The 23,113-nt window shown below is 54.3% G+C and overlaps 1 protein-coding gene across 6 annotated transcripts in view; it reads right to left on the reverse strand.

Moving 5' to 3' along the window:
• Positions 1 to 1,123: 1,123 nt before the first annotated feature.
• PAX5 (paired box 5) overlaps positions 1,124 to 23,113 on the reverse strand; it is a 184,580-nt gene continuing 162,590 nt past the window's right edge. For all 6 annotated transcript variants that reach the window (XM_043891325.1, XM_043891329.1, XM_043891327.1 and 3 more), the window contains 2 exons: positions 14,892 to 14,978; positions 1,124 to 8,092 (listed from right to left, as the gene is read on the reverse strand). In XM_043891325.1, the coding sequence (XP_043747260.1) occupies positions 8,013 to 8,092; positions 14,892 to 14,978 (167 nt within the window). In that variant the 3' untranslated portion in view covers positions 1,124 to 8,012. The remainder of the gene's footprint in view (positions 8,093 to 14,891; positions 14,979 to 23,113) is intronic.

Raw genomic sequence — 23,113 nt, forward strand, 5'->3', positions numbered from 1 at the left:
CCCTTAGGTTTGGAACCCAACCTTCAGTTCCCAAATACTGCTGCTTTCCTTTGAAGTTTGTGCCCCTAAGTCCTGAGTGCTGGGGAGAAAGGAGCTGGGCCAGTTCTCCATGTAGCATCTCTCTCTCCCTCAGGAATCACCTTTGTCACCATCCATTGCCAAAATGAATGGAGGCCGCTCAGCCAGCTTTATTAAATATGAATGAGTCGCAGCCCATGGCCCCCACGCGGTCACTCGCCCACTCCATCTCTGGCAATTACCGTGTCGCACACACTGTGCCAAGGGGCGCAGCGGTCCCTGCCTGCCCTTGCAGACTGACACTGCCCAGCAGGGGCAGGGTGCAGGCTGCGGCTGCCTGCCCCCGATGGAAAGCCACCCCGGGCTTCCGTGCAGCCAGAGCACGCAACTCTGAAGGCCTAGAGACACGGCACCTTCCCCACGGAAGGACTGCGGATTCTTAGGCCCTGAGCTCTGGCCAGATATGGCCTGTGGCTTTTGAGCCCAAAGACAAAGCCTCCTGGAAGGTGCGGCTTCTGAACTCTGCTGCACGTTAGAGGGGTGTGGGGCGTGCCCAGACTGCTTAGGTTCTAGGCAACTTAAAAATCCAGCCTGGTTCAAGGTTAAGAGCATGTGTGCACGCATACACCATTACTGAGCATACATGCGTGTTCACTTTCACAAGAACCCCTAGATAATAAGCTTCACATTAGCAGGGTCCTTGTTTGCCAAGTTTGCCAGTGCTAGGGACAGAAGAGATGCTCAACCACTCCGCCGAATGAACGAATGAGGCGGGTGTTACGGGCCATTTTGGAGCTAAGGAAATTGAGGTTACAGAACTCAGCCAATGATCCCCATCACAAGTCAAATCCAGGGGTTTAACTCTCACTCCCCACTGGCCCAGGGGCTGGCAGTTTGCCTGGAACCTCTCAAGGGTGGGGACTCTGCCTCTCCCACCCCTGCCCAGGACCCAGTCCAAAGCGCCAGCACATCATTCAAGTTGCACAGATTTGTTTGGACCCCGATTTTATCAGGAGAGCCAGTAAAACTCCCCACAACTCTGATGGGCTTTGTCAAAGCTATCAAAGACCATCTATGAAGTTGTAAAAATGAATGCAATCAAATGTTTTTTCTGAACTTAAAAAATTACTTTTATTTTAGGAACCAATAAAATTATGGCAAATATTTACAAATAATTATCTCACATAAAGGTTACATAAAATCAATTCTTCACTAGGAACAGTCACTCATGAAAAGACACACAGATATTGAAACTACGCCAATCTTATTGCAAGTTTGTCCAACTAATCTAAAATAAAGGTGTTGCGGTCAATCATTTAACTTAGAATAAAACCACAAATTCCAGGTTCAATGAGAAAAAAATTTTAAAAATGAAACCAAAATCCCACCCCTCTTTTTTCCCCAGTCCCACCCCAGCCCCTGCCCTCCTCCCAACAAAAGAAAAATATGTCTGACATCTTTGGCAAATTGGCACTGCTGTAATTACATTCAAATATTATTACACACAAAAGCAACACACATCACTAAGGAAAAAAAAAAAACACCAATATTTCAAGTCAATTATTTTCTACTAGAAAAAAAGAATACAAAACATACACATTTTTAAGAAGCATTTTTTTTTTTCAATCTGTTGGAGACATCATCTCCCACTTTCAAAGGCAATTCAATTGTGGTATTTTTTGTTTGTTTTTTGTGTTTTTTTTGTTCTTTTTTTGTACTTTTTTTTTTTTTTTAACAAGTAAGCATCTATGCAGGCATCACAAACTTTGGCGGTAACAGTAGATATGTATTTTTTTTTGATGCTGGAAGGTCAGTCCCTAAGACAGTCAACTGTCTCAAAGAATGAAAAGCAAAAATCCATGTGTCTGCCTGGCAATGAGTTCCATTTGCAATGTAATCTGCATTTCTACAAATACTCAATGTCCAAGGCCACTAGAGACTGAAAAACCAGGGCAGCATCTTCCAGCAAGAGTCAGGGCAAAACCCGAGTCGGATTTCCACCCTCGGCCCAAACTTGGAGGCCCAAAGGCTGGGCGCGAGAAACGGCGTCTCACCGCCCCCACCCCCACACCGTGCTGGCAGCTCGGATCCAGGGCACGGGCCTGCCTCTTCCTGAGCCCCAGGACAGGCTCCTGCCAGGTCTGCTCGCCTCCTCTGACCACAGGCAAGAAGAGCAGGCAAGAACTGGCATGAGAAGACTCAGTGCTTCCTCTGAGTTTCAAGTACGTCTGAGGTGTCGGGGTGCGAGTGTGTGTGCATGTGTGTGTACACTCACATGGGCACGCATGAAGGGGAAGGCCAGACTTGCAGGCTCTGAGCTTTGCAGGGTGTTGAAAATAGACTCAAGACTTATTTATTTTCTTTTAGCTTTATAGCAATTAATTGGCTATTGATTGGTTGGAATGTTCAACTCTCCATTTCCTCAAATACAATAAAATAGTTTCATTAAAATGTATTCATGCTTGAAAATAAGGGAGCCATTAAATGGTTTCCTTTCTGTTCCACTCCAAGGGAAATGCACTGTTTGTAAATCAACAATCCATCATCCAAAATCACTTGTTCTTTACGGTGCTTTTGGAGAAGATGGGGGATGTGGCCACGAGCGTGGCGACCGTGGGGATAAGTGCAGTGCTGGGGCTGCAGTGGGTGGGCCCAGGCTGGGATGAGTGAGGCTGTAGGCGGGCCTCCTCCAGCCAGTCCTCAGAGTCCAGGAGGAGGGCCCCCAACTCCCAAGTAGTCCCTCCCTGCCATGCTCAGCGTTGCCAAAGCTGAGGGGCAGAATTCCTGCCCTTTCCCTCTGGCCCAGAGGCCAAATATACCACCCGAGACCAACTCCCTTTTAGAATTCATCAAGATTCCCTCAATAAATGGATAAACAGCTGCATTTTCTCCTCATGTGGCTCACGAGTCTTAAGATGTGGGAAGAACAGACTTACTGAATGGTAGTTCTGTTTACCCTTGGAGGTGAGCTAACAGAACCCCTGGGAACATGTGGATTGAAACTCTAGAATGGTAGGGATGTCACCCCGAGGTCCCCTTTGGTTGGGGGAGGGGGAGTCCAGGAACGGGACCCCGTGTTGAGAAATTACAGCGAATGAAAGATCAGCTGGTGCCTGCCTGCTCCCGGCAAGAAGCGCCCTGTCAGAGAGGCTGCAGCCCCCTCGTCAGGAGAGCGGGCTGGCAGGGGACTTGCTCCCGGTCGGCCCCCTGGGACCTGGCCGCCACTTCGGAGGCGCAGCCTTGCTGACAGTGGGGAAGGTGGATCAACACCGCAGCTCCACCATGAATATGCAAGAGGGAATCCTGAGTTTCGGGGACAACAAGGGACAAGGGGCCGAAGGGGCTGCCGGGAGGTGGGGCAGAATGCAGGCTAGGAGTCATGGCCTGACTGTCCAACTTTTCAGTAATGTATTTTGTTACCTTTTACGAAATGTGCTTGCCTTGGACCTCTCCGAGGCCCGAAGAACTAAAGGAATACATTCTCTAGCAGCACCAGTGTGCGTGCCTGGAAACCATCAGTGGTGGGCTCCTGGGTTGGTGAGGCCAAGGCCGCAGGGCCGCCTCTTAGGAGGAACGTCAGGGAGCTGGTCTCTCCTGCAGGGCTGTGGATCCACCCACGCTGGCCTGGCCCTGGCCAGTCCAGGGGCCTGGATTCTTCTTTACCCTCGTGGCAGCTGTGTCTCAGACCTAGCTCGTTTCCAGGTATTTGTCAGGAGTGCTTGGTTTGTTTTCAACGTTTGCTCTCCACGGCTTGGAGCTAAATTCTAACTGAAGTATCACCCAGAAGAGGGTGGCTGGAGCCAGAGGCTGCCACGGCAGGGCATTAGCTCAGGGATGTGACTTCTCGTAAAGAGATTTCATCTTCAGCTCCCGTGTGGCCACATCTGGGGTGCTTCCCCGGACCTGTGGAAGACCCTGGCAGCACTGACCTCCCCTCAAAGACAACAGTCCTCTATCCCGACCACATCCCGTGGTAGGAGGTGAAGAAGGGAGGCACTGATTAAAGACTGGGGTGGGGGCGGTCACAAGCTGGTGACCCATGGGTCAAACTTCACCCAGACTTTTTTTTTGGCTGACAGAGCATTTTAAAGTTCTCACACTTGAATGTCATTGGGTCGGGCAAGCACCCACCAGCTAGGATGCCTCTGCCCTGGAGAAGTGACATGGTCACCCCACCTGCCCGGCCCAGGAAGCAGCTGCTCCAGGGCTCTTGAGATGGTGACAGTTGCTTCCCAAGGCTGCGGGCACCCCTGATGGTCCAAATCTGGAGACTACTGCATATTGTCACAGCCAGGTTTGGAGTCTGTTCCATAAGAAGAAGGACGAAGAAAAGAGGAATGTGGGGACATCTCTCCTGACACTGGCGCCCGGGGCCCTGAGAGTCAGAGCCGGGCCCACGTGCAGGCCCTGTCAGGCCTTGGGTGAGTTCCCATGCCTGCTGAGTCTCAGGCACAGCAGGGAAGGAATAGGGATGAAACCTCAGAAGTGTTGGTGTGGATCTGGCAAAGACCTTGCATTTTTTCAGTGTTAATGGGAATCAAGTTGGACCAGCAAAGTCATCAACACCGTGGCCCCTCCACCAAGCCAGCCTCCGAGTCACTGTTTTTTCATTCCTCACTGCAGGTCTTGGGGTTTCTAGGAGACTGAAGGGTGTTTCTAAGCCAAACATTCCCATGACAGGAGCATGAATCTGGAGAGAGAATGAAGCCGGGAAATCTGAGCATTCTCTTCACCTCTGGCTTGCCATGTAAGCCTCTCACTATTCCCATCTATAAAATGGGCATTGTGATCTTTGCCCCAAGGGATGGTCAAGGATTGCAAAGCACCATACAAACATCAGTTATGAAAGGGCGAACCCTAACTAAGGCGCCTTGGGAAAGGGATGTGGATTTGATATGTCATCAGATTTTTCTAGGTTGCAGATAGAGTGATGATATGAACATTTTTTGTAAAATCTACAATGTCCTTTTCAAAAAGGGCTGGAACACGGGGCTGAAGGCGCATGGAGCAACGCCCCCGGCCTCCTGCCCCAATGCTGGTGAAAGCCCTGGCCTCGTGTTTTCCATTCAGAATTCTCTGGCATCTACTCAACGGCTTGTGTCCTTTGGAAGCTTCCACTCCAAGCTCCTAGGCAGCTCTGCAGGCAGCATGGGAACTCAGTGGTGAGATCAGGTCCGTGGTGGGAACATACATGTGCTTGCGTGTACGCCTGTGCTTCTGCCTGGCAGCCCAGGAACCAAGTGCTAGTCTAATCAATACAAATGCAATCTGAGGACTCCAGAGGAGAGAGGAAAGGCATGGAAGGAGCTCATCACAGGTCAGGAGGAGGAGCAGGATGGGGAGAGGGGTACACTTGGGGCCAGGTGGGCTTTGGTGAGAAAGGATAGTGTGCACTTAGGTAGCCAGTTCAGGGAAACGTGACCTCCTCCCAACAGCCTGAGACCACAGGAGCGTCAGGATCCAAGGGTGTGGGTGCCGGAGGCCAAGAGGCCTGTGCTGCAGACCCCAGACTCCACCACTTTCTCTGGAAGGGAGGGAAGGTGGGAGGGTCCCGGTGACATACCTGCTCCTATCCTGCCTGGGAGATGGAGGTGCGAGCTGGTTCATCTGGGCTCCTGGAGGTGGGCGCTGGCCCAAGCTGCCTCCTTTCTTTGCACAGCAGGTTTCAGGATGGGGGGTGTGCCCGCGGTGAGCCCACTGGGGCCACCTCTGCCCTGGGGACTGGGCTTCCTTGGCAGTTCTAACAGCCCCAGGATACATGGTCTGAGGAGGTGGCCCAGAACCGTCTCCTGCGCCCTCACCATCAACTTCCCACCCCAGGGAAGGAGGATCACTACAAGCCAAGAGTCAGGGGGCTGAGCCCAAGCCTCATCTCCACCAGTCGCTGCCTGGGGACTCCACCTTGCCGAGCCTCGGTTTCCCCTTCTTATAGGGGTATTGTGATGGCGGGGGGACATGTGGTGGTGGTCAGAGAAGGTCTGCTCTGTCTCCCTGCCTGGTCCTAGGTCTCCCCAAGCGAGGCCTCAGTTTCCCCTGAGGGGAGCTGACTTATGCCTTCCTCAAAGCTGATTTCCACCCCTCTAGGTGTTCTTTTTTTTAAAACTTGGTCCAAATATTAGCAGGACTCAGGTGCCCCAGTCTTCTTGCTCGGAAGTGGAGGGCCTGCCCCAGATGCCCCTGTCATAGCCCCAGCAAATGGGCAGAGGAAGTAAGGGAGGGGGAGGGAGCTGTCGGGTCGTCCTACAGGGGAGCCCTGCTGGACCAAGGCAGCCGAGGCTCAGAGAGGTGGAGGGTCTTGCCTGAGGACCCACAGCAAGGCAGGCAAAGGTACAGCCAGGACAAGACCTCTTGGGCCTGATGACGTCAAGCATGGGCTCTCTCCACCCCAGCTCCTTGCCAGCCTGGTGACATGCAGACATCGGGCACATTGTCACAGGAGACGGCCAGGTCCGCTGTCATGGCCATCATTCAGTCCAGATTTGGATGATGCCTCTACCTGGCTGTTCTGAGTGGGCAAGAGAGAGTATGCAAGGAATAGAGGCCCAAGGCAAAGAGATGGTGGCCCCTGGTACCTCCATTTCAAAACCACTCCCAGTTCACACAATAGTTCCTCACTGCCTGTCCCGTTCTAGGAAGCTTTCCTCTGCTCCCCAGATCCTCCCAGGTCGCTTTTTCTGACCACTCCAGCCCACAGTGAGTTCTCCCAACTCCCACTCCAGGCTCCCAAGGCCCTTGGCCATGGCCTGACCATCACAGCCCCTTGTATCAGCAGGCAGGTACCCACGATGCAAAGCAGGCATCCGCCCCTACCCGAGCACCTTGGTTCCCAGCTGCATAGTAGGCTCAGTGAGATGGAGAGGGGCTGCTCAGGTAGTTCTGGCTGACTGCTGAAGGTGTTTGTGGTCCTTGGTCCAGACAAAGTCCTTTCTGTTAATCACTGTCTACGTGGCAGGGACAGGCTTGCCCTGAATCCACTCTCTGGCGTCTTGGAAGGTGGGAGAAGTGTCCGTGGTGGGTGTCCAATGTGATTTGAGCCTGGGAGCACCTTAGTAAACACATCCCAGTTCAGTTCAGTGGTCCAAGGGCAGGGGGTCTGGAGAGCCTCATGCTCCACCTTGGACCATCATCTTCTGGGTCTCGTCCGGCCCTAACGTTCCAAGTCCACAATGCAATTGGTATCTTGGATGCCATCTCACTTTAGAACAATAGCTGAGGAATCTCCTAGACAGTCCTCTTGTGAGTCCTTTGATACAGAAAAGAGCTGCTTGCACTGCATTGGGCCCAGGGAAATGGGGGCAGGAAGCCAGGAAGGGGTCTTGGGGGAGGGGGGTGCTTAGAGCAAAACCAACCCAATGAGACTCTTAGTCCAGATATTAAAGAAGTAGCATAAGTGGAGACTGGGGTCGGGAGGTGGGCATCCTTAGTCTCAAGGGCACCTCCAAACCCACCTTTGGGGGTACCCAGGGCAGAACGGTGGCTCTGTGCACAGGTCCAAGTCTTCCTGTGACACTTTCGGAATGCTGGATGCAAAATGGGTGGGCAGTCTGCTCAGCTGGACCCTCAGGCCCACAAAAAAAGCAAGAAGGTATTTACACGGGTGCTGTTGAAGCAACAAAAGCAAACTTCCCCTTCTGGGCCTGGGGCAGGAAGAAGGGTGGACGGTCAGACAGCTCGGGGTGTGGGGGTGGGGTGGGGTGCTGGCAGGCTGCGCTGGGGCTGTGGTTGTCTGCAGAACAGTCTGTCGGTTTGCAGGCACCACCAGGAGAAGCTCATGGGTTGACCTTAGAAATGGACAGGTGTCTAGAAGTCCAATAGCTCTATCATAGACCCTGGAGTCCCTGGCAGGAAATGCGGGAGGGAGTTTCTGGCGAGTGGGGGGTTGCTGGGGGGGATGGTCTCATTGGGCCCCTCTGGCTGTGTTTGGAGGGGGCTGGGAGGCTATGGCCTTCAGTGATATGTGTCAGAAATGCTTGGCGCCTGCCTGGCTCTGGGGGTCAGTGGCGGTCGTAGGCAGTGGCAGCTGTGGGCGGGGCGGCTCCTCTGGCAGCAGCAGCGCTGTAATAGTACGGGGAGCCTGAAAGAGACAGGAGAGGCCGCAGAGTTGGAGGGAGACCTCGTACCCCGAGCTCTGTGCCCGGGGTCCCTTTCCACCAGCGTCCGCTACCTCTGTCCCTTCCTCTCGCTCTCCCAGTCCAGACCACTGTCCTCTCTCACCAACGTCTTGGTCCCTCCTCAGGCCACTGCCTGCTTATAGGTTTCAGGGCCTCCTCGCCAGCTAGAGCTGGGGTGGGCAGCCTGGGGCCGATCGCCCACCCCCGATTCGGTAATTCATGCTTTACTGGGACCCGGCCTTGGCCTGCTGTTTCTGCGTTGTCTGTGGTGCTCTCAGGCTGCTGCCGCGGAGCTGAGTATTGCAACAGAGCCCACATGGCCTGCGAAGCCTGACATATTCACTAGCAGGTCCTTCACAGGGAAAGTGTGCCTTACAGGAAAAGATTTCTGACCAGGAACATGAAAAGTCATCGCTTCGTAGTTTGGCCCGTGGAAGCTTGGTGACCTAGCCCTGCCAACCTCTGAACTTCCCTCCACACCACCACCCTCCTGCTCACACTCAGGCACCCCGCCCTGCAGAATCCAATTCCACAGCCCTCTCAAACACACCAGAGTGCCAGTGGCCGCTACCGCGGGGGGAGCACTTGCATCCCACCCTGCCACGTCCTTTACACATGTTGTCTCATTTAAACCCACGGGGCAGGTAGCGCTAGCCCATTTTATCATACTCCCATGCCTCTGCGCCTTTGCCATGCTCTGCCTGCTGCCTGGAACATCTTGGCTGCACCTCACACCCGCTTCCCTGTCTGCTGCATAGCGCTGCCTCCTTCAAGTCCCCGAGTCCCTGTCTCCTCCTCTGGGACACCCCCTTTCCTGAGCCTACTCCCTGCTGCAGGCTGGACCACATCCTCTGATCACTTCCTTCTCTCCGTCTCCCCCGTCCCCTGGATGGAGAGTCCCACAAAGGAGCTGGGTTCTGCTGTACTCCGTGTTCACTCTCAGCCCCCAGCCTGGAGCCCAGCACATGCTGTGTGCTCATCTGGGTTGGCTGAGAAAATGAGCAATAGCGCTGAGTGAACCAGCAATGGTAAAGACCCTGCCCATTCATTCGTTTATTTTTCCGACCCCATTGGCTGCAGTGCTGGGCAATAACGAACAAACGCAGGCCAATGCTCAGGATCAAGAGGGGATCAGAGCTCTGAGAACAGAGCTCTGGGAATGCAAGATTATCCTGGCAGAGTCAGGCTTTTCCTAGAGGAAGCAGGTTGGGTTGAGCTTAGGGGATGTGAAGGTTTGGGTATGTGAATACATGGGAGGAGGGAAGGGTGTGGCCCTGCTTCCTGTGACCTCCGGACAGAGCCAGCGTGGGGCCTCTTGTTTCAATGCTGGGCTCTTCCCACTGTCTCTGGGCTGCTATCTTTGATGACATGCTTTGGATGAGACCTCCAGAAGCCCTGCTCTGTGCTCAAACTTCTCCCCAGGGACGAAAGAGTCTGAGGATTCTCAGGGCGACAAGCAGATTCTCAGAGCCATGGGAGCTAGAGACACTGGGCCATCCCCTCCTTTTATGGGTGAGGGTGGGGGGGCGGGATGTGGAACTGAGGCTCAACAAACAAAGTCATGTGCCCAAAGCCACAGAGCCTGGCCTGGAATTCTGGATGTCAGTCCTGGACCAGGACTCCGTGGGCCATGATACAGTCACGTTGGAGAGCTGTGTTTATCCAAGTGGCTAGCAGCTGGGGTCCTGCCAGCCACTGCAGACCATGTGTCTGCTGGGGTAGGAACAGTAAGCTTCTTAATTCCCCAGGGGAGGTGGCTCATTCTGAAATCTCACCCAAATCTAAACCAGTCCTGGCAACTCTCCCAGGTTCCATGACTGGGCACCGAGGCCTGGAGATTGCCATTCAGGCTCTATCACTCCTGGCTGAGTGACCCTGGACAAGTGGCTTCCCTCCTTGAGCCTCAGTTTTCTCCTTTGTAAAAGGAGGTCACAGGGGGCGCTGTATGAGGGCACCCACGAGGTAAAGATGTGAAGGTGCTTTGGAAATTGGCACTTTTCTAAGCCCTGTATATCCTTTAACTCTTTTAATCTCCACAACTAGTGGCAGCACTAGTATTGCCCCCATTTAGCAGACAAGGAAACTGAGGCACAGAGAGAATAAGGAGTTTGCCCACGGTCACCCTGCTAGTATGGAATCAAGAGGACAGGACTGACCTGTGCTACCAGCCCTCCAAACCCAGCCCTAATTGGTGGACATAATTCTCCCTCCTGGCCCCCAGGAGGGCAGCAGTGACAGTGGGGGAGCAGTCAGTGCTGGAAGGCACGGGCACCAGCGCCAGGCGGGAATATTCCCAGAGATGGGTTTTTCTGCTGCCTCCTGTCACCACCCTGGTTGGACTCTTGCTTCAGGTGTCTGTCGGCCTTCTCTGCTCTCCCTTCTGTGCGATGGGGCCAGCCACCCCCGGAACATCTGCAATGCCAGCCTTGCACCCTCCCTTCAGGGCCCAGGTGAGAGGGGTGTGTGTATGTGTGCGCGTATGTGTGTGAGGTAAGGGCCAGCCCCACAAGCCCAGGCCTGGCACAGAACCAGGAAAGTCACAGGAGCTGCCCACACAAATGAGGGACAGGACATCCTGGCTCGGCCCTCCGAGTTTCCCTGGAGTAGCTCTCACCCTGGGCTCTGACTCTCTCCCCTCTCAGAGGCTAATCTCTTGGCCAGGCCGTCCAGCGGCCCCAGTGTGAGGGCCCCATGGCAAAATCAAAGAACGCCTACATTTACCGTGAGAAATGAAAACATCACCTCACAAAGCGCTCTGTCTTCCTGGTGCCCATTAGACCTCCGTCTAGAATAAACTTGTCCTTTCTTCTGTCATTTTTCGTCTCTAATTCACATTATCATCAATTTACTTCTTGACACAGTCATTCCGGGCTCCTACGCGCTCTCTAATCCCCTTACAGCGGCCACAGGCGCTCCGGTTCTAATCCTAATTGACCGCAGCGGCCTTTCTTCCTGCCGCCAGCCCGCCACCCCGCCTGCCTGGGGCCCCAACGGGATGCCGGACCCTGGCCTTCCTGGCTGGGCCTGGCGTGGGTAGCCCGCGGGCAGCTCCCAGGAAGGAGCAAGAAGAGAGCCTCAATAGGTGGCATCACTTGTCCTCACTTTGGCGGTGTGTCCCTGAACGAGGCTCCCTTCCGCCAGACCGGCTGAGGTGTGGGCAGGGTGTGTGTGAGTCCTTCCTGTTTTCACAGCTCCCCCTGTGGCGCAGAAAAGCCTCAGAGCAGATTCCCCCTGACACCCTCCCTAAGCAGCAGAAATGGTAGGTCTGCTTCTCGAGCCCGGTGGGTTTCCTCCAGCTGAAGCCCTGAAGACCCTGGGGGAAGGGCAGGCTGGTGGAGGGGAACAAGCCTGGAACTTACCACTTAGGGCAGAGCAACATATGGCAGGGCTTCCCAGGTGGCACTAGTGGGAAAGAAGCTGCCAGCCAGTGCAGGAGCTGTAAGGGGCACGGGTTTGATCCCTGGGTGGGGAAGAGCCCCTAGAGGAGGACATGGCAACCCACTCCAGTATTCTTGCCGGGAGCATCCCATGGACAAAAGAGCCTGGCGGGCTATAGTCCATGGGGCTGCAGAGAGTCGGATAGCATGCATGCATGGCAGAACAAACTTGGCGCCTCCCTCGTCTTCAGGAAAGTGAGATCACTGCATTCGGGGCCTCGGGAGAGCATCATGACCAGCTCGCGCTTGAATGATGCTGCTGGTGGCCATTCTCTTCCTTTTACACCTGAGGCAACTGAGGCCCCCTTTGGTTGATGACCTAAGACTCCCCTGGCTGCAGATTTGGGCAGTACAGGGGCCATTTCTCATGTTGGTAACAGCCCAATATTGTTTACACGTTTCTTGTGTTTCCAGAATTTTCTGGTGTGAGCCCCTGCTGGGAGTGGGTGCAGAGGCACCCCGCTCTGGGTGGTGACAGGACAAAGCTCCCAAACACCCTGGCTGAAGCAGCAACACAAAGCAGGCTGCCCGTCGGCGCCAACAGCAGGGTGTTTATGCTGGAGCAGCCCGAGCACGTTCCCGGCTGGAGTCCCATACCTATCTCTCTGATCCTCCTAGAGATTCGGGGAGCCCCCACTATTCCATAATAAATTCACTTTCTGCTTAAACCAGTGAGGGTGGAGTCTGTCGTTTGCAACTAAAAGCCTGACAGATAAAGTAACCCAGCTTTCAAAAACAGACCAGCACTGTCCTCCTGGCGTACAAGGACTGAGTTATCTGGGACTCTCAGGCTTGTTCCTATGGAGAGATAAGTCTCTTTTCTGGTTGTAGTTCTGTTCAGACTGAATTGGTCAGGAAGAGTCAAAGTACCACATCACACACTGATTATTAATACAGGCTCTAGAATCAGGGTGACCCGAGTTTGAGTCCTCATTCTGCTACCCGCATGCTGTGTGACCTCAAGTAAGTTAATTAACCTTTCTGAGCCTCACTCTCTTCATTGGTAAAGATAATCCTATGTGCTGTCTAGGGGATAGGATACTTGATAGGATAAAATGAGGGTAGGATAAAAACCCACATGAAGGGTTTTGCCGAGTACCTGAACAATTAGCAAGTGCTCATTTGGATGAACAGAGTTTTGATTCTTTTTCTGTTCCCCACGCTGGTTCTGGCACCCCTCAAGGCCCTGAGCACATCCTAAGACAGGCTTTCTCATCACGGCAGACCTGCCTAAGGCTCTCTCCCCCCCAGGCTGTGAGCTCTTTAGGGCAGAGTCCACAACATTTCCATACCAGACACCCGGCCCACATGTAGAATTGTGCATGTCAACTGGATTTCACTCTATCTTGGGCAGCAAAGGCCTCGGATGCGGTCTAGCCCCACCCCACCTTTGACATCCCCTTGGGCTCCTAGCTGCCCACACCATCGGGTGCAGACGTCTCAGTCTGGCATTCAAGGTCCCCCACCTCCTACTCTATGCCATGGCTACGCTTGCCCGAGCAGCTCCTTTCTCACTTCTCTCATTCTGGAACTTGCAGGCAAATGAGCCTATTGGACACCTCAAAAAATTAGAAAAAGGCAGCCATACCCCTGTGCTGGGGCTCAGGGCTCTGTGCCGCGCATGGGCTTGCTTTCAGCCCCCACTTGACCCCCTGGGCAGTGCACGGCCATATGTGGAGACCCTAGGTTAACATGGCCTCACTGGTGTCACGTCCCCATCACAAGGAATTCCTCCTACGGTCTGACCCAGGCCTCCTTTGTGCCACGTCCCCTGTGGGTCTCTCAGGAGTGCTGGGACCAGAGCCCTGTACGAGGTCGATTTGCAGGGAACAGCTCCCTAGCTTAGGCTCCAGACCCACCCCCCGACCCTATCCCTGCTGAAAGACTGGTTCAGGGTCAGCATTTGCCTCCTGAGACTAACTGGGCCAACTCAGAACCCAGACCTCTCAGGAGGGCTTGTTTAAGGAAAAGCATAAGGTAAGCAGACACCTGGTTCAATACTTAGAAGTAATTTTTACCAAAGCCAAAAAATAAGTCTAAGCCATCAGTCCACAGATTCAGCCCCTGTAGGAAGTCATAGAAGGTAAGAGCCCAGTCTTCTATATAATGAAATCTGCAGGCACAGGTAGCTGGCATTGTTCCTTATTTTACCTGAAGTTTTGCATGATACACTTTCAAAATGTTTTGGGCAGTCCAAGGCTCAAATGTATGGAAGAACGGCAGCCAGGAAGGGACAGTGTCTGCGTCATTGTCTGTCCTAATCACCAAAGCACATTGGGGAAGGGGCCAAGGCTGTGACTTCATGGTCTCCTTTGCAGACCCATGCCTGGCAACTTGAGTTCAAAGACATTAGGTTCTTGCCTTTTTGACGAAGTCTATGGTTCTCAGTGCTTAAATAATTCAGAGGATCCAGGGAATTAACAGGTTCTTACTTAAGAAAGCCTTGCTAAGCTGTGCAGACAAACCTGGATGGTCTCAGAGGCCCTTCCACATCTGACCTTAGTGGAAATTACTCAGCTGATTGCTGGGAAGGAATCATGTTGCTGCCTGGAGGCTGATGGGCTAGGTCCACCCCCAGGGTGATTGACATCTGTGAGGGGGACCCTTGCCTCATGCTCCAAAACCTTCAGCTCCAGCTTGGGCTCACCAGCTGGTTTCATGTAAGTTCACTGCAACAAAATAACGGGCTCCCCTTGGCCTTCTAAGACAGCCCTGTGGGGTGGCTCAAATATCTTTGGTGATGTACACAGATCATGCTGGCCCCAGCCATGGACCATCTGCAGTCTAAGGCCTGGGCAGAGGCTGGGCACCGTCTGAGCTTGGCCTGGCACAACTTGGCAGACCTTCAGTCACAGGGCAACCAGTTTCCTGTGGTATCCACAGCAGACATCACTAATCAACATCCGAGCCTCAGAGTCCTCATCCAGACAGACAGCCACTCCCAATCAACCCAAATCGGCCCCTGGCTGCCCTTACTTAGAGATTTATCACCAACCTGGGCAGTGATCCTTAGGAAATCTGTTACTCTTAGGCAGGCACTTTTCCTGCTTTTCTCTTCCTGTCTCAATGGCCTTTTTAAGTCCGTTCCCCTTCTGTGCCATCTCCCGTCGCCCACCAAGGCGCCTGGGGGATGCTGATAGCACAAGCAAGCCTGCGGTGGTATTTGCTGTCCTGGAGCTCCAGCACACACTCCCATGTTGGCAGTGTCTGGGAGCTACCCGCCCCCCAGTGACCAGGCCTGATGATGTGCAGGGCCCCGGTCCAGCGAGGCCCCGATGGGCGGCCGACGGCCCAGGGGCCCCGCGGGGCCTCTGCCAGTACTCACCGAGCAGCCCCGGGTTGGGGAACCTCCAGGAGTCGTTGTACGAGGGGTACTGAGCGTGGCTGTAGGGGCTCCCGGAAAACTCACTCCCTGCATGCGGGGGCGGGAGAGAAACGGGAACCGAGCGTCAGGTCAGGTTCGGAAAAGGCCACTGGCACCGTGTCCCCCACAAACGGTGGGTACTTGGTGTAACTAATAAAGGCAGGTCCGGTCCGCCCCCTTGTCAAGAGGACAGCTGTCACTGGCATTGTCTGTATTGCCCCTTAGAACTTGACTCATCGGCGTGAATGCCAGGTGACGCTAGTGGTAAAGAATCCACCTCCCAATGCAGGAGAGGCAAGAGACACAGGTTCCATCCCTGGGTCAGGAAGATCCCCTGGAGGAGGACATGGCAACCCACTCCAGTATTCTTGCCTGGAGAACCCCATGAACAGAGGAGCCTGGCGGGCTATAGTCCGTGGGTTGCAAAGAGTCGGAATGAAGCGGCTTAGCACCCATGCACATATTTCCCCTTAGAACCTTTTCTTATTCTGGGAGTGAATACCAGTCTCTCACACATGTACCACTGAATTACCACATGCCAGGTATTCCCTAGGGTAGTAGGCCCACTTTGCACATGAGAAAACTGACGCCCAGGGTCTCTCAATACAGCCTGGAGTCACCCGACCCAAGCCCAAAGGCCCAGACCGTTTGCTTCTCAGACCTCAGCCCTGACTGAGGTCACTCCAGGACCACAGCGTGGGTGCAGTGCCACCTCCCATGTGTTTCCGGAGCGGCTCTGGACTGGAAGGCCAAAGATGACCCCAACTCTGGTCTAGGCCTCTGGGCTGTGAATCCGGAGGTGGCTGCTCCCCAGGCCTCTCTCCAACGGGGAAGATGAGACATAAACTCAGACCCTCTGCCAGGAGGAGGCGGAGGGCACTTTGCTGACATGAAGGGACGAGCCAAAGGGCTGGGGGAGCACAGAAGAGCGCGGGGTTAGGGCCTCTGGGCCGCGGGGGAGGAGCAGAAGCCGCAGGCCGTGCCGGGTGGGACAGCACTGGGCCTGGGGGCCAGAGTGGAGCCTGAGGGCCGTGCACTCCCGCCCAGCGGCTCGCGGAGCCATGACGCTTGCCTTTGGCACTTGCCTCCCTTCCAGCCGCAGGAGGGCCTCTAGACCACTGGGCAGTCACAGGAGAGGAGCCCAGAATCCCCGTGGCTCTGTAACAGGACAGGCGCTGCCTGTCGGCTCCCTGCGGCTGGGCTTCTGCGGGCACAGGGGCCCCCGTGCCTGTTAGCCGGTTATATGGGCAGCTGGCTATTGAGCGGCTTTTTAGGCCGCCGGTTACAGAGCATGTGGGCCCCTCCCTGGCAGTGGTGACAGGAGTCTCCCAGCCCCATGAGACCACCCTCGGCACCATCCACGCTCCCATGGACTCCTTTTAGGTGCCAAAGGGCCGAAAGGCAGAAGCCTCTAGAAGGGCCACCAGCCCCAAGTCAGGACTTGGAGCACCGCCGTTCCCTGAGAGGCCTCAGCTGACATCTTAGGGCCCCTGGGGCTCCACCAGGTACAGTGGGAACGAGACAGCAGGGCTGAGAGCCAGCCGCTCCCAGCCCGCAGGCCCAGCTGGCCTCCTCCCCACTTCCACCAGCAACCGCAGGCAGAATGTGTGCGTGCGCGCACACACACACATGCACACGTGTGCTCCTCCTTGGGGCTCTCTGGGGGCCACTCCCAGCCTGACAGGCTGAGCCTTCCAATTCTCTGTTTTTTATGCCTCAGTGGTCAGGGTGTCAGGTTCCGGCGAACGAGGGAGAGCGTGGTGACAGTGTGGGGCCGCGGCAGCTCAGCCCCCGGCGTATCCATCAGCGCCACAGCGCCTCCGCCTCCTCCTGGGGGGTCCGGTGGGGGAGCAGAGAGACCGAGCTGCCTGGAGAAGGGGGACAGCCGCACTTCCCCCGGGGCTCTGGGCACCCTCAGAGCTGCCCCATCAGAGGCGCTTCCTGACAGCACTGCGCCTGGCCCCGGGGCATGGGGCTGTACCGGCTAAGGCTGTCTCGGCATCTCCATCGAGCAGCACCGGGCCCATCTGCCAGGCCCAGCTCCAAGGCCACCTCTTCCAGGAAGCCTCCTTGATCTCCAGCCCCTCAAAGTACAAGCCTTGGGCCTACCCAGCTGGAGCTACTTAGTTAACTGTGTCCTGTTTTCCATCCTGCACCCTCCCCCTCAACTTTGTCCCCAAATTGGCAACAGGCCATAAACAGTTCCGACTCCTCTAGAGGATGTGCCTAAGTCAGTGTTGCTCACCATCCTCGACCACGTCCCCACCTGCCTGACCTTCTAGAATCTCACTCCGATACCTCTTCCTCTGGGAAGCCCCCCTTGATCCCCTCTGGGGGTGCACTCCATCTCCCGCTGAGCCCAACACCAGCTTTGCCCTGCGACACGGGAGTGTCTGTCTCCAGGTCAGTGTGACTCTGCTCAGCACCCACACGCCACCCACCCGCCGTGTGACAGCCCGTCCACAGCAGTCAATGCACCTGGAACCTCCACCGGGACACTGCGGTCTCGTCTGCACGGCTCTCTCCCTCACCTCCTTCCAGGCAATACTCCAAAGTCACTTCTAAACCATTGCATTTCCCATGGAAACACCTTCCACTTTCCCTACTGAACTTTTCTCCATGGAACTGATCACAAGCTAACATATCTTAACTAACTGTGCTCATCTTTCTTGTTAATCCTATGTCCTCCACAAGGAGATAAGCTCCCCGGGGCCAGGGAGTGTATGCTTGCATCTCCATGTCTAGCAGGCCCTGAAAACCATTCATTAAATGAGTGAAGGAGTGGGAACTCCTCCATCTACCAGAGACGACTCTCAAGGCTTCCATTATTAACACCAATAGCCAGGGGTTTATTGAGCACCTGCTATGTGCCAAGATTCAAACCAGTTTACATGATCCATTGCCCAGGTTCCATCTACCATGCTGTCCTGCTCCCTGGTGGAAGAAATGAACCTCCAGGGACCCACCCCGCCTGGCGTGGTGGCACCCTCAGTGGGCCGCCATCCTGTGAGATGCCCCTTGAGAGTGCGCCCTCTGGGTGAAGGGAGCTCGACCATCTCCGGGGCAAGAGGTCGACCTCAGGGCTGGTCCAGCCACATGCTGGGGCCTCTGGATGAAGAGCCACACAGGCAGCTGGCAGGGCATGGGCGGTCCTCACCCACGAGAGGTTGGGGTGGGTGGGGGGCGGGGCAGGTCCTCAGTTGCCGAGGAAGATGCCTGTCTGTAGACCTGGCCTAGTCAGCCATAAGGACGGCTGGGGAGCAGCAGACCCCCCAGACTCGAGCCCACATGATGCCACTGAACCCGGTGGTCCTCAGTCAGTTTGGCACAGAAGCTGAGAGCAAGGGTTCTGGAGCCAGACTGCTGCTGCTGCTAAGTCGCTTCAGTTGTGTCCGACTCTGTGTGACCCCATAGACGGCAGCCCACCAGGCTCCCCCGTCCCTGGGATTCTCCAGGCAAGAACACTGGAGTGGGTTGCCATGTCCTCCAATGCATGAAAGTGAAAAGTGAAAGTGAAGTCGCTCAGTCATGTCCGACTCTGTGTGACCCCATAGACAGCAGCCCACCAGGCTCCCCCGTCCCTGGGATTCTCCAGGCAAGAACACTGGAGTGGGTTGCCATGTCCTCCAATGCATGAAAGTGAAAAGTGAAAGTGAAGTCGCTCAGTCATGTCCGATTCTTAGCGACCCCAAGGGCTGCAGCCCACCAGGCTCCTCCGTCCATGGGATTTTCCAGGCAAGAGTACTGGAGTGGGGTGCCATTGCCTTCTCCGGGTGGAGCCAGACAGCTGGAGCCCAAATCCTGCATCTGCCTATTCCTAGCTCAACAGGTTGACCATCATCAGGATGTTCAACCCCTCTGGGCCTTTTTCTCCTCAGTAGTCGGGACAATGAACAGATCCCACTGCCCATGGTCACTGCAGAGACTGAATGAACGATACACAGTGTCTGGCATGCAGTGACTGCTCATCAAATGTCAGCCACAAGGACCATGAGCTGACATCAGTTACCAAGGCTTCCTCCGCATCTAGAATCTCATTTAACTTTCCTGACAGTCCTGTGAAGTTCCCAAGACGGGTGCATCTTTCTGCATTTTATATGAGCAAATGGAGGCTCAGGAAGGTGGGGGGACTTGTCTAGGGTGGGGGGCAACTCCAAGTCCAGCCTCCTGTCTCCCAGCCCAGGACCCTCTGCCCATGCGGCACCATGACACCGCCTTCCCACCCCAGGGCCTCTGTCTTCCATTTGCACAAGGGCAGGTGAGACCCAGTGATGTCCAAAGACCCTTCCTGTCTTCTGAGCCTGAATTTCACTTCTCAGGTGCCATGGTGCTCCCAGCAGGGAGGGAGGCTCTGTGGGCTCCACCAGATGATGACTTCCTTTGGGACTAGAGGTTTCAATCTCCTGCTGACTCTCCCTTGCTTAAATTCACCACCATCACAGCACCCAAGGAGCATTTGCCTTCTTTCCTTTAAATCTTAGGACTGCAGCTTAGAAAAGTGAGTCTGGTCCAGCCAAGAGAAGTTCCAGGAAAGCACTAGGAACGCTTTCTGCAGTGAGAGGAGCATGTGAGCAGGAGAGGTAGGGGTTTGATGTGCAGACGGAGACAGGGCATTCCGGGCACAAGCTGAGGTCTGGAGTTGGGGGGTCAGAGTGTGCCCCCTGCCCAGCCAGGTCTTCACAAGGCCCCAGAAGAGGCAGCCCGCGGAGCAGAGTGGGGTGGGGCAGAAACATCATGCTTTAGGGCTGGGACTGGAGAAGCCTTCAGACTTGGCAGTACCTGGACCTGGAGAACAGGCTGGAGGAGGTGAGCCCATGGTCAAGGAGAAGATGTGGCCGCAACCCACGCGATGGGGAATGGGAGATGGGGGACATCCACAGGCACAGACGACGCTCCTCAAGGGCAGGAGTGAGACTGAGAAGGCAGGATGTGAAAGTCCACTTCTGGCTCATGGTTGGGGTCCCGGAGGAGCGGCCAGATGGCCCAAGATAGACAGAGCTCTCACCGTGACACTTCTCGTATGACCAAGGATACCATGGGGCTCTCACCTCTTCTGCTCACTGATCCGTGCTTTGGGCATCTCTCAAAAATACCAGCCCATCTAAACTGGGCAACCTGTTCTTGATGCTTTAACAGAAAAGCTCCTGTGACGCCCAGCGGGGGTGCCGGCCCCCGCCCAGCAGCTGTCACGCAGCAGGCAGCAAGACCTCCGTCTGAGGAATCACAGCACACAGGCCCTCCTCGGAGATGGCTCCTGCGCCGTCTGCTGGTGCACCCCCAGAAGCCCCCAAGAACTCTCAACAACGAAACATGCGTCATCATCTCCTCCATCTCCAGCAGCCCCAGGAGCGAGCAGTCCTGGGGAGAAGACTGGACCTTCTGAGACAAGGCCTGGGATCGGCCCCGGGAGCTGGACCCCCACACTGGGGCCCACACAAGGCCAGCGGAAAGTGGGCAGGGGCCGGGGAGGGGGCTGCCCGTGAGGTGGGTGTGGGCGTCGTGTGGCAGGGCTCAGGGGGAGCTTGCCCCACGCTCTGTAGCGGCCTTAGGGAAGTAACAGAACCTCTTTGGGCAGAGTCTTCTCATCGTAAATATGGGCCTAATAAGAACCTATGTCATAGGACTAGTGAGAGGTAAACGAGATAATATTGCTGGAAGCGGAGAATTACCTTTTCCCATGCCAAGGAGGCTGGGGAAGCTGGGGCGAGCGGGGAGAGGAAAAGGCCTCCTCTAAAGACTGAATCAGGCCCTAAAAGGAATTTTATAGCTTTATTTACTTTTATTGCTGAGTTCTTGGATGTGCAAAAGGAGGCCCAGAGCGGGGTTCAGGAGTGAGGATGGAGAGGGGTCAAGGTTGGTGCGTGAGAGGAAGGCGGGACCTGAACTGGGGGAGGTTTTGTTATCAAGAGGGAGCGGGCAGACAAAAGGAGACGCCATGGGGGTGGAGAACATTCGAGAAGTGAGCGTCTAGGGGACTTCCCTGGTGGCCCACTGGCTGACTCTGCACTCCAGTGAGGGAGCCTGGGTTTGATCCCTGGGCAGGGAACTAGATCCCACATACTGCAACTAAGGTTTCACAGCCGTAACTAAAGCGGTCATGCTGCCGGGAGGACGGAAGACTTCGACTGCCACAACTAAGACCCAGCACAGTCAAATAAATAAATAAAATATTGAAAAAAAGAAGTGGACGTCTAACTCCCATTTTAAGCCATCCACATGGGGACATAAAGCCTGCCACATGCTCAAATGCCTATATGACTGGGCTGGTGTTTTCTCCCCACGTGGAAATTGAAGGAAGCAGCTGAGTGCCACATTTGAGCAGCGGGTGGCATTGAGGTGAAAGACTGTGGTCCAAGAACAGTATGGATCACAGAGCCCAAGAATTCTGCAACATCAGGAAGCCGGAGCCACAGGTGGGCATGTCTGGGTGAAGTTAGGAAGCGTCCAGAGGGCGTGGCACTCCATCTGAGGAAAACCCACCCAAGATGTTAGAGCAGAGAGTGCTGGGGTTCAGGCTGAGGGACTTGGCCTCTCACTGGGCATCCGAGGGACTAGCAATCACTCCCCTCGTTCCCACCTGCCCCCCAGCAACCCACTCCTTCCCAGAACTAACGCAAAGTAAACCTGGCCATTACCCCCTCTCTACACCACAAATTTATCTTACATTAAACCTGGCCAACCTCTGCTGGGACTCATCATCCCAGATGTTATGGACTAGACGAACTTGAAAGATAATTTCCTTCAGCCTCCCCTTCCCCAGGGCCACATGGCCAGGCAGGGCCACAGCAGGATCAGGACACTTGCCTATCCCTAGGTCCTCGGGCTTCCACCATCCCAGGGAGAGCTTCACTGGGCCAGCCAGCCCTCTCCTCCCCATTCCCCACCTCTGGTATGTCTGAGAATTTTCAAATACAGAGCAAAGTTGAAAGAGTTGTATAGTGAACGCTGTGTACCCACTACCTAATTCCATCATCAATATTTTCTTACACTTGCTTTATCAACTGTCTCCCTCCAGCCTTTCATTCATCTTATCTTTTGTGTATTTCAAAGTAAATTGGAAACATCAATACACTTTCCCCTAAGTAATTCAGCATGCATATCATTAACTGAAATTCATTATTTGTTTAGAAGTTTTTTCTTTTGCTATAAAGTATACACATAATGAAATGCACAAATCTTAAATATACTATTACTGTGTTTTGACAAATACATACACCTGTGTCATTCAAACCTCTATCAAGATACAGAACCTTAAACTTCACCCCAGAGAAGGAAAGTTCTCTTCTGCCAGAGAAGGGGGTCTTTTGACCCACTGAGAACCCAGTTATGGTGATCTGACTGAGTCATTCCCCCATGAATACGGAGCTCTACGATTAGCATTGACAATCCAAACCCTGATTGCTAAAAGGCCCCTGACCTGCAAATCAAAAGCCCTTGCAAAGCTATTGTATTAAACAGAATCAAGCTGAGGAATGGATGGTCTCCCTTCAAAGACCCAGAAAGAAAGCAGAGGTTTAAGAAATTTAGGATAAATGGTGGATTTTCCCAAAACAGTACTGTCTTCCAAACATAGAAGAGTTTACTGTAAAAAAAAAGAAAAGAAAAGAAAATGAGGTAACTAGAAAGGATTGATTTGAAATTAAAAGTTTACAGGAGGCCACAAGAAAAGGCATGAAATGCAGCTGCCTTGAAGATGCCAGGGCCAGGAAAACCATCAGAATCAGAAATGTTTTCAGTTTACCCTTCGTTAAAAGCTCAGAGATGGCAAGAAAGTCGAAGTTTCCTAAAATTCTCCGAAGTGACAGGTAAACGGGCTCAGTGTAGCTCTTAATTAACCCAAAACGACACCTGCCAGATGATGGGGATTTGCAGAGCGCGCCGGGGGCCGACCCCATCTGCAGATGGTGGGCTCCCGCCTCTGCTCCAGGCCTTGGCTGACTGTAATTAACATACGGAAAGTCTTTCAAAGTGACTTCACTGCCAAGTTCTATTTCTGAAGGATTCGGACTGGGCTTTGAAAGGAAATCTTTGCACAGGAAGAGGAAGGAAGGATTTGAAAAGAGCCTGTGAGATTTCTCCAGTCACTCTCTGTGGTTTTGTAGAACTGCGTGATACACTGTGGCTTAGGGGTCAGTGGGTAGCTGGGCAGATACAACCCTGTCCTTGGCCAGAGCAATCCTGAC

This window comes from Cervus elaphus, chromosome 29, assembly GCF_910594005.1.
Source record: "Cervus elaphus chromosome 29, mCerEla1.1, whole genome shotgun sequence".
Classification (NCBI taxonomy): domain Eukaryota; kingdom Metazoa; phylum Chordata; class Mammalia; order Artiodactyla; family Cervidae; genus Cervus; species Cervus elaphus.